This window comes from Octodon degus, unplaced genomic scaffold (genome assembly GCF_000260255.1).
Source record: "Octodon degus isolate 3935 unplaced genomic scaffold, OctDeg1.0 scaffold00148, whole genome shotgun sequence".
Lineage (NCBI taxonomy): Eukaryota > Metazoa > Chordata > Mammalia > Rodentia > Octodontidae > Octodon > Octodon degus.
The window spans coordinates 1,436,651-1,453,491 of record NW_004524724.1 but is presented as its reverse complement, the minus strand read 5'-3'; the positions used below and the strand labels follow the sequence as shown (position 1 = coordinate 1,453,491).

Here is a 16,841-nt window from a genome sequence, read left to right as displayed (position 1 = left end):
TGCTCTAGGTGGCTTTGACACACTCTTCACACCTGGGAAAGTGTGCACTTACTAAGACTCTCCAGCCGTAAGGCCACCATCACTATTGCTCTCTAAATGTTGGCATATGGGCTGTGACGCCTCTAACACAAATGAAACAAAATCAACACAAGCCGTGCCTTACGTTGCATGCACGTATTTTAGTTGGCTGCAGAAGTCAACCACACTGACAACACCATCTCTCGAGTGTGGGAACAGTGGGTGCCGCAGTCACTGCCTTGGCTAGAGGGCCACGAAGAACTCGTCTTCCAGTCATTAGAAATGCGATTTGCTGCCTGCACTGAACGGTAAGGGAGGATTTGTAACCCTGACAACTACAGGGCACCCTAGTTTTCAGTGATCTGTACTCAGAACAGCGTTCCATTGTACCTCTAGGGGACAGGGAGGCAAACGGCGCTTCTTACCGGTCCCCTGGGGACTTCCTTTCGGCTCACACAGACTCGCAGTCCCATGAGGGCTAGAAGATTACCAGAGACGCAGACAGAAGGTCCGAGGTGCACATCCAACCATAAATTCAGCCCAATGAGTTTTTCTTTGATATCAGATCATCATGGTTGGTGACTGCAGTGTTTATTTGAATTTAGGTGCGCATTACGTCTCTGCTCCTGCGGACACCAACCCTTTAAATCCAAAGAAACAAGCACAGCCTGTCAGGCAGTCGTGTTCCCAGCAGTGAATGAAGCTGCCTGTTTCCCGTCTCTGCGCTGAGCTGCGCTCTGCGTTTGTGAAGTAGCTAAGGGACTAGCGCGACTGGGAAGCGGCGCGGTGCGCGGAGGCGGCCCACCTGGGTCTCCACGTCCGTCAGCTTGCGCGTCTGCTCCGCAGTCTGCGTCAGGAGGCTGGTCCCGATCTCCAGCATCGCGGCCGTGTGGTTCTGCACCGCGTTCTGCTGGATCTGCGCCATCTCCGACTTCATGTTTTCCACAATGTAATTCTCAAGCTGCAAGAGATAAAGCACAAGCGTGCTACGTGATGAGCGGATCCTCTGGCCAGGCCACATAACAGCTACAACGACAAAACAGACAGCCCCGAGCCGGCCGGCGGCGGGCCAGGTGTCTCCTCGCGGGGAGCTGGGCAGGTGGAGCGCAGCACGAGGCAGGTGGAGCGCGGGCACACCCTGCTGCGCTGAGGCTCCAGACAGCACTCCCTGCCCTGGCGGGCGCTCGCCCTGGGATCTGGGATCAAGAGTCTCGGTCGCTGTCAGCATCCGGTCTGAGCACACGGCGCAGACGGGAGCGAGGCGGTCGGCCTGCTCCTTTATCTCCAGCCAAGAAAGGAGAATCAGAGAGGTTAGGGAGGAGCTCTGGTCACACTGTCAGAATCCAGCTGTTAGCAAAGAGGTTTAATCCTGGGCTGGGTTCTCTGGCCGCTTGATGATGCCGTGCCAACCTCGCCCCTCGGCCTGGTCTCACCCTGCCTGCGTTTCCACGGTGATTGGCGAAAGACCACGCTGCCCTGGGATGTGCTTGACAGGTGAGGGAGGAGGGCGGGTGCCGAGCAGCCTGCAGTGAATTTAGGCCAGCTAGGACGCAGGCAGCGATGAGAAGCCCGGCAGAGCTGCAGCCAGCCGCACTCCTTCCCACGCTCAGCACGGCCTGAACGCCCCGCCTGGAGCTGCATCTGTGTTCCCTGCAGCACCGAGCAGCACATGGCCTTACAGTGCGCCTCAGTGAACACCACGGTTCTGAGCCAGCGGTAACCAAGGGGCTGGCAAGCAGGATTGAGGGCTCCCCAGAGGGGCTGCTGGGGCCCATGGAAGAGGGGGAGCTGGGCCTGAGCCCAGCTTGGAGAGAGCCACAGCAGCCTGCACCCCGCCGGTGCATTCAGCTCCCGGGTCCTGGGCAGCACCTGCATCTTATTACCAATTGCACGTGTGGGAATCGCGTCCCGGAGAAGCCAGGTCCAAGGCCACACACCACGGGGCCAGGCTGAGGCCCTGCCTCTCACACTAGCGCCCGCACCGCCAAGTCGGGTGTACCAGGTCGGGTTCCAGGTCATTAACACAACATGATTTTTACCGGTTTAGTGAACCCTAATGTGGCCACTATTTCACCATCCATAGTAACACTATTGTCATGTAATAAATACAGTCTCCGTGTAAATCCCCTCCACGGCTTCTGGCGGCCGCTTTCTAACATCATTCCTTGTTTATTCCTATCAATCATACATGAATGTGCCCCCAAAGCAATGAAAATGAAAGCTTCAAATAGCTCATGTTGTTATGAATGAATTCTGAGCTTGTTCTCCGCCAGTCCTCAGATCAGAAGTGCACCAGAGCGAGGGGAATTCAACCTGTGAAGATTTACTGTAAAAATGTAAAACATCATAGAAATATTGGAAACTTACTATTTTATGAATTTAGGGCAGGGTCTACAGGGTCTACAGGATCTCACTACGTAGGTCAGACTCGTGGTGATTCTCCTGTTCTTTGCCTCTCGACTCGCAAGTGCTGGGATTACAGGTGCACACCACCAGGCCCAGTCTCCATCACCATCTCAGCGCACCCCAAGGTGAGGCTGGCACGGCACACTGGGGCTGCCATGCTCTGCCGAAGCAGGAGCTATAGTCTGCTGAGCTATCTGGCTGGCCCTTGAAAATCATTACAATAAGCACAAGGCTTCTGGGCCAACTTCGGGCTTTGTTCCAGGTGATCTCACACACTTGAGCAACAAGGGAGGGCTGTGCTAAGAGTGTAGTCAGAGCTGCAGACATCTGGTGTTTCGGATTCCTCATCACGTTTCCCTTTTCCTACTCACTTCCCTGCCTTCCTCCACAGTCTTCCCTCCTTCCACACTGATGCTTTGGGCGTCTGGACCCTCTCAGCTTCAAGGTGGCTCCATGCTTGAGCCTGGCAAGCCACAGGAATTGTCTGTGCTTGTGACAGGGCTGGCATTACAGGAAGGCCATTAACGCTCAGTTCTGGAGTTGTGGCCAGTGAAGGCACATGAGAGCTTCCTCCTTTGTGGCTGACAAGCAGGGAACGTAGATGGCTGAGGCTGCTGCTGCCCAACATTGCCACCAAACATTGCCACCAAAAGCCAGAGACAGCCTGAGGATGAAGTCAACTCAGAGGAACTGAGGGTGAGACAGGCAGATCCGCGCATGGATGGAGCGAGCCGGGGGTGAGGACAGAGGCGCGTGCTCTGCACCAACACCCGCCATGCGCTTGGCAGGTCCACCTTTGGCCAGTGGCAAGCTCCTGGCTCAGGTGACCTCCCCAGCAGCCAGGGTGTCTTTTTCGTTTAGTCACATGGCCATTTGCCGTTAACGCAACCCAAAGACAGTTACTACGTTTGATAGATGTTTAAGGACAGGAGCCCAAGACAGGCAACACTAGCAGATGTTCCTTGCTTGTCCTGGGGATTTGAGCTGCTTGTGAATGTAGGTGTCCTGTGTGAAGATGTCACCAGCCACCACACACAGCTGGCTTTGTCCATTGCCCGGTACACTGTAGCCATTCCCTTTTATAAAAGGAAAAACCTGGATAGCTCACATGTTACCACTGCTCAATGGCTGAGGCTCGTGAGGCTTTGAAACTGCCTTGCAGGCTTCCCACGGGCAGGTCCTTCAGCACCAGCCCAGCACGTGTAAGCCCCAGGGCCTTGACACTGAGCTACTTCCCCAGCCCTTCTTTTAGCTTCAGAGGCAAGAACACACTAAGATGCTAAGCTGCCCAGCCTGGGGTCAAGTTTTGGTCTTCCTGCCTCGGCTTCCTGCAGCATCAGGATCTGAGGCGAGGGGTGTGCCACCACACCCTGGCCTCAGGGGTCCATCTTAAGCTGAGAAGTTGCTGAGCACAGAGCTGATGGGTTATAAAGCAGGAGGTCCCAGCAGAAGGTAAAGCCAATGACTACACTGTCATTCTCAGGACCTGACTCTACAGATTTGTAAACCACTGGCTAGAAGAGCCTAGGAAGAAGCTGTTGGACTAGATAGGATTTGAAACCAGATGAGAAGCACACACAGATGCTTTCTGAAGCAAGGAAAAGTGCATTTCACACAGCACCTCACCCTGACTCCTGCCCACACTACAAAGGAAGTACAACTGTGCTTCACAACTCGGGAAGCAGCTTAGGTTAGCTCGCTCTCCTGATGTGCTCCTCACCTGAGAGCCGGCTCCTACTGCGTTGCCCAACTGGCTGACTGCTGAGGACCGATTTCACTGGTATCATTTGCGTCAGCTCTCTTGTATTCATTCCTTACTTCTCCGAGGAGAGCAGCACTGTCAGAGTGAGTCCTCTGCCCCAGGCATGGGGGCTACCTGCAGTAGATGACACCTCTGGGGCCAGGTGGGTGACATAAGGGGGTCATTGGAAATGCAAGGAATTTTTCTTAGTGCACAAGCTTGCTTGCTCTGCTAGTTCTGTTTCTTTTCTTTTCTTTTCTTCTTTCTTTCTTTCTTTCTTTCTTTCTTTCTTTCTTTCTTTCTTTCTTTCTTTCTTTTTCTTTTTCTTTTTGAAGCCAGGTATTGAACTCAGGACCCTGCGCTTGCCAGGCAAATGCTTATTCTACTGAGCTATCTCCCTGGCCTTCATTCTATTTCTTACAAGCACTGGACCGCAAAGTGCATGCAGCCGTGCACCGTCTCTTCTGGGGCTGGGAGCACACGGCCTTTGTTGGACCCCAGCATGTTTCCTCTCCTCATACTTGCAGGAGATGGAGGCTCTTGGGAGTGACATGGGTCCTCTGAGAGTTGGTGGCTGGACCGTCCACTGCTTTTTGATATTGGCACCAACATTGCGAGTGAATTCTGAGAGGCTGCAACATGTGATGAGGACGCGTGATGTGAATGCTGGAAACGAGGCGATGGAACTTACTCAAAGAGGGAGAATGGCTCAAGCCTGCGATTTAAGCCTTCAGGTCCGGACTCAAGGCTGGGAGATCCTGGGAAATGCTACAGGGGATGAGGCCGCAGAGAACCGGCAGCCGCACGACGGTGTGTTACTACACAGCAAAGACGTGTACTTTTAGGAAGTGAGGCTTATTATCAGGCGCTTACTGTAGTTCACTGGAAGTTGCTGCCTCCACCTTTCGCAGTGCTCACAGAAAGTGCACATGGCTGCTGCCCCTTGAAACAGAGTGGGGACCCCGACTGCACTAGTGCCGCAGCCCTGGGCAGCCCGGGAGCCCCGGGGCAGTGGCAGTGTGAGACCCCAGGTCCTGCATGCCAGGCGCCTTCGCTGTCACTGATCTGAGATCACTTCAAAGCCTCTCTAAAGGCAGAGCATATCTTAGAGCACAAAGAATATAATTTCTCCATGTAATTCTTAAGAAAATAACATTTTAAATGCTATAAAAATTGACAAAGACATCCTCGGTTTAAAATATGTTGTAGATTAAGGGGCCCCTCATTGGATGTGGATGCATATGGTATTACTCAGTTAGAGCAGAGTAAGCATGAAGGAAAATAAAATGTTAAATATGGGAAAGCAATAAAGAGGTAAAACAATGCAAAAAATGCCTTCAACATTGATGGTTTTATCTCATATTATTGTTTCATAAATCAGTGGCAGTACTGAAAGTGCAGCTCTAACCAACCGGGTTTATGGCCTTACACGCAGAGCTGGCTGGCCAGGCCCGGCATCTGCAGGCACTTCCAGGGCTGATCTCTTTTATCAAAATGGAAGGTTTAAGATGATGGACCTAGTTAGTTAGTATCTGCAGCAGTTTCTGTGCTGACATTCAGGGCAGGGAACCATTTTTCACTGGGTGTCTGAAGCCATTGGCGTAGCAAAGCTGAAAGAGGCAGGAAGCGTTGCATGCTCCAGGGGTCCTGTTTTACAGACACCACCTCTGAGGTGAGAGGGGGCGTAGGAAGCACGGCGCGCCAGGGCGCGGATGCCCGAGGCTCTGCAGCGCCCTCCTGCAGGCTCCTGGTGTGGGCGTCTCTTGGGCTGCTACCTCCTGCCTGGGGGCCCTGTTTCTTCTCCAGCTTCACTTTCCAGTGTCAATGCCCGCCAGCTGCCCCTAGGTCACTGAGCCTTGAAAACCCTTCAATTTTATTTTTCGAATGCGTCACCTCACAAATGGCAAAAACCAGAGCTCAAGGCCCAAAGGACTCCGCATACACCCAGGGTGTATGTAGCAGTCTAAGAGTGTCTGTGATGGAGGCCTGCCGTGGACCTGGCCTGGTGTCCAACACTCAGAGTGCAAAGCTGACACAGCCACACGTGGACAGGCCACTCCTGTGGGGCAGCTAGGTGCGCAAAGATCTCTGCCTGACAGGGACTTGCTTCCAGTTACTGGTGTCCCATGTGTGAGCTGACACTCTTGCCCCCCGTGGAGCAGCAGCACTGCTGACACAAGAGAAGCTAACTCAGGTGCCCCAGAAAGCCCCGACTGGGTCCTTCCTGTGCACTCCATGTTTTGGGTCCTGACTGTTTCAAGACCACGGGGAGGAGAGGGGTCTGTGAAAGTTGCCTGCATCACAGCGGAGCCTCAGAGGCTGAGCCCACACCCACATGGCCACCCGCCTTTGTGTAAGCAAGTGCGGGTGTCCACCAGCTTGGCACCTCTCTTCCACACCAGGACAAAGTCGCAGTCGTGAACTCAGGAAACACTTGGGTCTGCTTGGTTTTTCCCTTTCCGTCTTTCACAAGGCAGCCAGAATAGAAAAGCCACCTTGGGCAGGAGCCAGAGCAGCTGGACTGTCATTCGGGAGTGATCGCCAGTCTATTCTGAGTCGATATCCACGAAACCAGACTGGATGGGACGATTGCTCACACCTCCCGTGCGCGCGCGGAGCTGACGCAGCGCTTCCTCTGTGAAGAGAGTCTGCAAGGTTGCAATTTAGAACTCACATAGGAGTTCATAGGTCACAGCCTATAAAACAGGCCACGCATACTCTTAGTGGCAGTAATAGCCCAGCAACACCCGGCCCAGGAGAGAGAAGCCGGATCCAAATCCAGCCCCAGGAGCAGGCTCATCTGTGTTGAGATGAAGATTGAGAATCAAGGATCTCTTAGTGCCGGGCACCGCTCCGGCCCCAAACAGCTTCTGTATCTTTCCTGCACACAACCTGGCTCTCTTCCTATCTGTTTCCTCTCCACTAACGGCAGCATCGCAGGCCGTCCACTTCTCCTGGCCACAGGGCATCCCAGCTCCCCTCCCCTGGGGCCCCCGGGCTCTTCCCTTCAGGCACCCAACTGTCCTGGGCTGTGTGGCTCTGTGCCCACACCCTGCAGCTCTCTTCCACACCAGGACAAAGTCGCAGTCGTGAACTCAGGAAACACTTGGGTCTGCTTGGTTTTTCCCTTTCCGTCTTTCACAAGGCAGCCAGAATAGAAAAGCCACCTTGGGCAGGAGCCAGAGCACCTGGACTGTCATTTGGGAGTGATTACAACACTGAGGTGAGATCCCTCGTGTCCCTTCTGGCTCTGTGAAGTCCCACAACTGCTCTGGTGGCCTGCCACCATCCTGCAAGTCCCCAGAGGGCATGGCTCTGCTGTCCCTGCTGCCCTCCAGCTCACTCCTGCGGTCCCTCAGTGCACCCAGCCAGCTGTGCCTCCCTCTCCCCGGGTCTTGTGCTCCAGACCCTCGAATTGGAAGCCAGTGGATCTGCTTTTGTGGCAGACACTCTCTGGGCTCCTGTGCCTGTGCCTTCTCTCCGTCTCCTTCCCTCTTCCCTGAGGTGAATCCTGTTTTTACCTGGCTTTTTTTCTTTCTTTTTCTTTTTCTTTTTTTTTTTTTTTTTGGTGCCAGGGATTGAACCCAGGACCTGCCCTTCCCAGCAGGCACTACGCCACTGCGCTGTTTTTCCAGCCCATGAATCCTGTGTTGCAGGTCACTTCTCTGTGGGAGCCTTTTGGAGACCTGCCCCTGTCGTGCCCTTCCCAGGCTCCATGGTCCTGTTGCCTCTTAAGAGCAGTGCTGTCACTACTGGCTCGTGAGGGGTCCTCAGGACTGGCCAGAAAAATGAATTACCACGTGAGTAAATGGACTTGTGTGTGAAAATATCCAGTCAGTCATAGCGTTGTGCTTCGTCCTCAGGTAGGAAATGTCATCTAGCAATTACTGGTTATCTCACTTGGGAGGGCAGCCAGATCCATGTACGTGCACGAACATGCAGCACGAAGGCGGGTGTGTCCCCAGTTCAGATACGCCGCACTCAGCCTTCACATCCCCCGCTCGCTCAGACACCACGATCCGTTCACAGTAGTGTATTTGTTAACATCCTTCTAAAACAACCAACGTGTCCCACTCTGGTGAGGGGAAGCACTTGATACGGAATTCATCTCTGCAGGTCAGGCCTGTGAGCGCTTAGGAGCAGCTCCAGTGTTCTGCCCGGCAACCCGGCAATCTCACTGTATTCTGCGTTTACGTCTTTATGACAGAAAACTGAAAGAACTACAAAGCAACTCGACACAAGTTCTTTTAAAGTAGTAAGTGTGATCAATCATACTAGAACACGGCATTGCTTTGAACAGAAACCTGCAGGCACACCTCCCTTGCCCTGGAGCTTTCTCGTCTTGTGCACCTCACCACGCAGCTCAGTCACGCGCTGCCCGGGCACCTCTGCTCGTTCAGCAGCGGAGGAAGAGAGCTCTGGCGGGTGAACTGCCGGCCTCCCGCGGACGGTAGGTTAGGGGGTGGCGGGGTAACGGCGGCCCCGCAGGAGAAGTGCTAAGCAGCAGCCTCTGCTAGCTACCCTGCTCCTGCTGTGACAGAAGACAGCCATGTGACCAGCATGGTGGTGCTGACGGACACTCAAAGGAAACCTGCACTTGGCAGCACAGGACATGACACGCTGGGCCTCAGGACACATGAGACACTCAGCAGGGGCCTTCCAGAGACCCCCGCCTCAGGGCCTTCGGGGCATCGTCAGCAGGCAGAAAGCGGCCGCCTTTTCAGATGGCGAGTTTCTAGCACGAGGCCACACGTGGCTGCAGGAAAGCCCGCTCAGCACGCGGACTTCCAGGCCACACCTTCTCACTCAAGTTCTCCCTCCAAGGGAACTTTGCCATCTCGCCAGCCCACGACAGCACTTAAGTGTAAGTTTTGAAAGTTTCTCTCTTCTGTTTAGGTAAAATCAATGGCAAAGTGTGCGTGTCCACCTGTGCGTGTGCCTGTGTCATCCTACGGCAGGGATCGAGCTGGCCAAGACCGGCATGCACTGTCGACATCACCACCTTGTGGTGAGCTCCCAATGCCTCACACCAGCTCCACACCTCCATACATAGCTCACACCTGCACACACTTGCACACGCCAGTTCACACCTGCACATGCCAGCTCACACCTGCATGTGCCAGCTCCACAGCTGCACACACAAGCTCACAGCTGCACACACCAGCTCATACCTGTACACACCTGCACACACCAGCTCACACCTGCACATACCAGCTCATGCCTGTACACACCTACACATGCCAGCTTACACCTGCACACACCAGCTCCAGCTGGCAATGTTCACTCTCTTTGTAGAAGTCAGTCTGACATTCTTTCCTCAGCCTCTGAGCCATGGATCACCTCACAGAGCTGCCCCTGGTTCCTTCTACTCTCTCTGAGCTACGAGTGCTCCTGGACTGCACAGTGGTTACTGACTAGAAGATGGTTATTTGGATCCTTTGACAAGTATGGATTGTCAGCAATGATTTTAAAAGCACGTGAAGGGGCTGGTGAGATGGCTCAGTGGTCTGGAGCACCTACTTGGAGCAAGCTAAGCTAAGTAAGGCGCGGGGACCCAATCCCCCAGCACCACATGCCAGCCGGCCCCGCCCCCTGGTGGGCTGAGCTGGCCACACACACACACACACACACACACAAAGCACGTGAAGCTGCTCATGCGTCCTGTGCAGCCATCACACACATGTGGCCAGGCCACACTTCAGTGCATTTGCTTTCTGTGAGGAATGAAACACAGCACAGAGCACCAGTGTCCGCACACACACAGCGCAGCTGAACTTCAAGCAGAAGCCGGTGTGAATTCTCACATGTGGGTCTACACCAAAGATGCAGACATGCCACGCTGTTATATTTAAAATGTTCATGGAGGCCAGGGGATGGCTCAGTAGAATAAGCGCGTGCCTGGCAAGTGCAAGGGCCTGAGTTCAATCCCTGGTTCCACCAAAAAATAAATAAATAAAATAAAATATTTACAAAACAGTTGCCTTATTTCGTAGCCTCCACAGCTCTGCTGTACCCTAGCAACGTTCGGCTTTAAGACCCAAACATGTTAGCAGCACAGCTTCGGTGTGGGTCACAGGGTCGAGTTAGACCTGGCAGCCCTGCGCGCTCACTAAACGTCCCCCTGCAATGGATGGAGCAGGGCCTGCTCGGTGGCCCTGAGTGCTGGCCTGGACACAAGAAGGAGCAAATGATTCCTCAGTCTCACACAAAGCCCCCAGGGCGTCTTCTCTCGGAACGGAAGGAGAACTGTGATGAATCTTGCCCTGCTTTGAGACTGCATCTGAAGAATTTGAAAGAATAATTTTTATTTTTGGCAAATAGCTATTTCCCAGAGAGAGCAATTAGGGGGTTGAGAAAGGAAGGGAAACAATTTACCAGAACTAAAAATTGATTCTATAGTTCTCAAACATAAATTACTACATTAAAGGTTTAAAATAGCCACGACCGCAGTCATGAGCCAGCGCTCCCAGCTCCTTGCCCTGCCACTGAAGCGGCTTTGGAGGCCAGATTTTAAGGTACAGAGTACGGTTTTTGTGGCTTAAGGGGAAAAAAGCCCTTTCTGCTCAACAAAATAAGCACATACATTATGGTATATTTAGAATGCCTTCCATGGTGGTGGTGGATTCGACACGCATCTCTGAGCACTGGGAGAGACAAGGCTGAGTTGTGCACAGGGCTGTCTCGGGGGTGACGTGAAAGTGACTGTACTTTCTTCTTGAAATGCTTTGGTATGTTCCATGATCTTTAAGAAAATAAGAATTTGATTTTATACTTAGGAAAATATAAAAAAAAGAGTGAGGAAAAGAAAGAAGTGTGCTCAGCAAGCAGCCACCTGCTGCATGGGGACTGCCACTCTCTGGACTCCCCAGAGGTTCAGGAAACTGTCCTGCGGCCCGCAGGTTGCCCCCAGCCCCCGCCATGCTGTGCTGCCAGTTCATGAGAAGCAAAGAAAACCAACCCACCAAAGCAGATACAGCCTGGAGGTCCCTGCAGGGAGACTGTGCGGCAGGAGGTGACAGTGGCCGTGCTGCCCAGCATGCCTGCGTCCCCAAGGCCCTGAGGTCTGCCTGGAAGCAAGGACCAGGCGAGCTCCCCATCTCAGACTCCCAAGGTGCTCAGCCCTGAGGAGTTGGGCACCGTGGGCAGAGGGCCAGGGCTCAGTACTGGTTAGCACTCAAAATTCCCTTGGCCCACTGGTGGCCCCACACATGGTTAGAGTGACGCCCCCAGCAGGCCTGTTCCCTCCCAGACCTGCTCCCTGCAGAGCACCCTGTGGGGTGATAGTGGGGTTGTTTAAAGGCAGGACCCCGCTACACTGCCAGGACCCTAAAGCCATTGAAGTTATCACCTATTCTTGGCAAAAAAAATAAAGGCATCTAGGAGTTGGTTATCAGCTTCCAGTAGTAAAAAGCTTCATTATCTTGCTCTGCTTTTGGAAACCCAAGGACAGCTGAGAAGCCCCCTCAGGACGGTGCTGCTGAGGGGCACCAGGAGAGTATGGGGGCAGTGCCCACCGAGGCCCGGGCCTGCCTGCACCCGGCATAAACGCACGCACAGCCACTTCGTGACAAGCGGATCTGTTCTTTCCTCACCAGCCTAGCAACGTGTTATTTATGGCCACATGAATTGCCCTTGCTGAAAAGCGTCAGTGTTTTCTTTCATTTAGACAGCCAGTGCACAAACTTCAACAGGCCAGCGGGTGAGTGTCCCGCTTCTCCATCCGCCACCCCACCAGCCTTTCATGTCGGCACGAGCGGCAAACGACGCTCATCCCACCGGCGTGCTCCTTGTGGCGTGCCGCCTGTGCTCCGTCGGCCAGCAGATGCTAGCGATATGCTTCTCAGAAGGTTCGCAGCAAGATTCAACCGATAATGTTCTAGCAGCGCTTCGTGCTTTGGGAGCTAAGACTCTCTCATTCACTAACTTAAAGCACATTAAGTCATATCTACATTGAAACTGCTGAACTGAAGGAAACTTTGTTGAAAATCTTTTCTCACTATTAAAGGCAAAATTACATATTTATTTATTTATTTCTAATGCATTTGGCTGTTGCAGGGTCTCACTATGCAGCTTGGACTCCTGGCGACCCTCCTGCTTTCAGCCTCCGCAGCGCTGGGAGTACAGGCCTGTTCACTACGCCCAGACTCAGGCCAGTTCAGCCCGCCCTGGGGGTGGCTGGCACGGCCTGTGGTCCCTGGGAGCGGACCGTGGTCCTTGCACTTACCTAAGCTTGCCTAAGCAGGCGCTTTAGTCTGCAGAGCTATCTCCCTGGCCTCCGAGATTATATTTAAAGCTAAATACATTTACAAAAATTTCCATATATGCGCATATATATTGAGGAGCCGTCTCAGTTCACCAGCGCAGCTCTCCGCAGTTCTGCTCACAAACTGAAACGGGTGAGAAGCAAATGGAATCTCCCCTCACGGGCAACACTGAGCCCAACCACTGAACTGGATTCAGTTCTCATCCAAGGCACTCTGCATCCAGAATCACGGGAAGGAGGAAGCTCGTGTGCTTACAGACTCTCTAAATAGATCACGTCTGTATCCTACGTATGCATACACTCCACGTATGTATCTATACATATCTGCATTTCTGTGTGTACATATATATAGCATATTCTGTAAATCCTAGTACTTATGAGATGAAGCAGTAGATGTAATTATTTGTCTCTAAGATGCTAAACAGGAACCCAGAAGGACACCACATATGAGCAGGTGCAGAGGCAGCAGCGGGCGTCTGTGCGCCTGCGCAGTTTGCATGCTCATATTTTCCTGCAGGATTAAATGCAGCTTGGTGGATACTGAGCAGCTTTCGCACATTGCTCATGTCAGCCTTGCCCCTTGGGGACAGTGTGAACACGGAAGAGCAGTGGTCTCCAGCAGGGCAGAGAACGAGGCTGCCACAGACCGAAGTGGTGGGCTAGCAGAAGAGCAGACTCTGTTCGAAACTGGGGACCCACACCCAGATGTGTGAGGCTGCAGCCCCTTCTTCTGTTACTCACTGGGAGGAGACGAGGCAGTGCTCTTGGGTGGTAGAGGTGTGTCGTGGCAGGACCCACGTCACAGCCTTGAATCTGCCCGGCCTCCGCTCCCACCCAGGGCTTCTGCCTGCACCACCCCTGTTTAAAGCACTGAGGTCACTATGTTTAGGGACCCAAGGGCCCAGTAAGCTCAGATCCCAGTAGCTCCGGCTTCCCAATGCCAGGTTTTCCTGCCCTGAGTGCATGAGCTGAGTTCTGCTAACCAGTCTAACGGAGGTGATCACACTTCTCCCGGGAACAGGTGATTTCCCCAAGCACAGTAGAAGGGGGCCCAGCAGAATCAGCGTGTCAGCGCCCAGCCCAACACCATGTGCCCGTGATCCAGTGGCAGGAGCTTTGCCACCCATGGCCAGGACCTCGCATCCTGCATGCCTTCTCAGGATAGCATGTGCCATAGAGTGGCCATTAGGTCTGGAAATAGATGTCCGTTTTTGGACCGGGGCTAGCAATTTTTTTTCACACTCTGTGGGTTGTCTCTTCAGCTTGTTGGTGGCTTCTTTTGCTGTGCAAAAGCTGCTTAATAAGATTTAGATCACAGTTGTTGGCTCTTTCTAACATTTGTCATATGACTTGGGTTTTGTTCATAAAGCCTGCCCATATCTACGTCTTCAAGAGTTCTCCCTAGTCTCTTCCAGCAGATTTAGTGGACTTCCGTGACTTAGTCCTGGTTTTGGAGTAGAAGCTTTCAGTTTTTGACTATTTAGTCCAAAGTTGGCTGCTGGTTTGTCATAGATGGATTTTATCAACTACAGCAAAGCATATAACAGTCAACATTCCAGAAATTCAACACAAGAATAAAATATCAAAAGTTGTTAGAGAAAAGAAACAAATCACACATAAAGGAGAACCCTTCAGGATCACTGCTGTCTTCTCAATGCAGGCCCTTAAATCAAGGAGAACATGCACTAAAGTTGCGTAAGTCCTAAAAGAAAACAGCCTCCCACTCACACTGATGTACCCTACAAGACTATCTTTCAAAATCAATGGAGAAACGAGATGTTTCCATGACGAAGAACTAAAGAAATTCATGAGCACTGAATCAGCTCTACAAAATGTGCCAAAGGGCATTCTATAAAGAGATAAGGAAGACTATAATTCTATGACTACCCATAGAGGATAGAGGATAAAGAAAGAACCAACAATAGGAAAATAATGTGATAAAGATAAGTCAATTCATATTAGATATAACCATCAATGCAAATGGTTTCAGTTCACCAATCAGAAGAAACAGACTGGCCAAATAGATAAAGAAACAAGATCTGACAATATTCTGCATAGAAGAAACACATTAAACTTGAAAGGAAATTCATAGACTGAAAGTCAAAGGATGGAACACAATACTTCATGCAACATGAACCTTGAAAAAAAAAAAGCAGGGAAAGCTATTGTATTTGCAGATAAAGTGAACTTCAAGAATGATCAAGAGAGACAAAGAAAGTCACTCTGTACTTGGTAAGGAAAGCTGCAGGATGAAAACATTCACAAATTATATATGTGAAGTACCAGTGCACACAACCAAACAAGACAAATACTAACAGACATAAAAAAATCAAATAAGCACTAACATAATTTGTACACAACCAAACAAGACAAACACTAACAGACATAAAAAATCAAATAAGCACTAGCGTAATTTTTAAGTATGTTTTATTTTATTTATTTTTTAAAAATTGATTAATTAATTTTTTGGTGGAACCGGGGATTGAACTTAGGCCCTTGTGCTTGCCAGGCAAGCGCTTATTCTACTGAGCTATCTCCACGGCCCAGCCCTAACATAATTTTAATGAAGCCTCAATACCCCGCTAGACTAGACAAAAAATTAACAAAGAAATACTAAAAATGAAGCAAACTTTTGAATAAATGGAGTTAGCATGTATTTACAGAGTGCTCCACCCAACTACATCAGAACACACATTCTTCTCAAGTGTGCATGAGATGTTCTCCAAAGGAGACCACATACCAGGTCACAGAACATGCTTAGGTAAATGCAAAGGAACTGAAATTATCCCATGAACAGTATTGGACTGCAGTGCAATGAATTTGGAAATTGATGGCAAAATAAATGACAAAAACTTCATGAATATATGGAAATTAAAACCCGCCTGAACAACCAGAGTCATAGATGAAGATAAAGAAGAAATTAGACAGTTTCTATGGTCAAATACGAATGCCAAGAAACCACACTAGAACGTACGGGACACAATGAAAGCAGCCCAACAAGGGAAATCGATAGTGGTGAATTCCCACATCAGGAAAACAAAGCAAGTGCAAATAAAGAACTTAATTTTGAACATCAGGGCCCTTGATAAAAAGGCCAAAGCTCACATGAGGAAGGGAATTACAAAGATCAGAGCAGACATTAATGCAAAAGAGACTAAGAAAACAATACAAAGAACCAATAAATTGAAAAGTTGGTTCTTTGAAAGATTAAATTGATTGAGAGGGGCAAGGACCTGGGTTCACCCCCCAGTACTACATGCCAGGGCTGCCCGGGGCAGAACCAGCCACTGAGACCAGGCATGGTGGCTCAATCCTGTGATTCCAGTGCTGGGGGGCTGAGACGGGTGGATCACTATGAGTCTGAGCTGTGTAGTGAGACCCTGTACAAATAAACAGTTGATTGAAAAATTAAATTGACAAAATCCTATTCAATCTTATCCAAAAAAGGGAAGAAAAACTCAGACTCATTCAATTAAAAATGAAAGGGTAAAATCACAATGGACTCTGCAGAAGCCCAAAAGACGCCTCTACCTACTTTGAGACGTGTTCCAGTAAGGTGGAAAATGCAGAAGAAATGGACAGGCTTCTAGATACACACAAATTTTGAAAGCTGAATCAAGAAGACCTAAAAGTCCTAAATAAAACAGTATCAGTCAATGAAATTTACGATATAATTAAAGACCTACCAACAAGGAAAAACCCAGGCCCTGAAGGATTCACTGGTCAATTCTAAAAGACATTTAGAGAGGCCTTAATACTACTATTTCTCAAACTCTTTTTTTAAAAAACTTATTTATTTGATGCAAGGTCTTGTTATGCAGTTAAGACTTGTAGTGACCCTCCTGCCTCAGCTTCCCCAGTACTGGGATTATAGGCATGTGTTACCATGTCTGGTATCAGGGTCTGCGTGCTGCACCCAGGGTTCGGGGTGGTGCAGCATGTGGTACTGGTGATTGAGCTCAGATCTTTGAACTTTCTGGGCAAGTGCTTAGACTGCTAATCTACCTCCCCAGCCCTCAAACTCTTTAATGAAATTGAAAGGGAAGCAGTACTCTAAAACTCATTCCTGGAGAAAACTTTTCCCTGATATCAAACTAGAAAAGGATTTGACAGAAAAAGCAAACTAGAGGCCTAATGAGTATACATGCAACAAATCCTCAATAAGCTACTGATAAACAGAATGCAGCAAATCATGAAGATTACATACCACGACCAAGCAGGACTTATCCCAGGAATGCAAAGATGGCTCAACACACACCAAAAACCACAAGTAATATACCATATCAAGACAACCAAAGGGAAAAAATACCACATGACCATCTCAACAGATGCTAAAATCAGCATTTGAGAAAGTCCAATACCCATTCATGATAAAAACCCTGCAGAGAACTGGAAGAGATGGTCTGCACCTCG

The 16,841-nt window shown here is 50.5% G+C and overlaps 1 protein-coding gene across 1 annotated transcript in view; it reads right to left on the bottom strand.

The window, feature by feature from the left end:
• The window catches only part of Angpt1 (angiopoietin 1), a 178,605-nt gene that overhangs the window by 71,698 nt on the left and 90,066 nt on the right, over window positions 1-16,841 (bottom strand). The window contains exon 2 of the mRNA XM_004642268.2: window positions 824-979. Within this exon, the coding sequence (XP_004642325.2) occupies window positions 824-979 (156 nt within the window). The remainder of the gene's footprint in view (window positions 1-823; window positions 980-16,841) is intronic.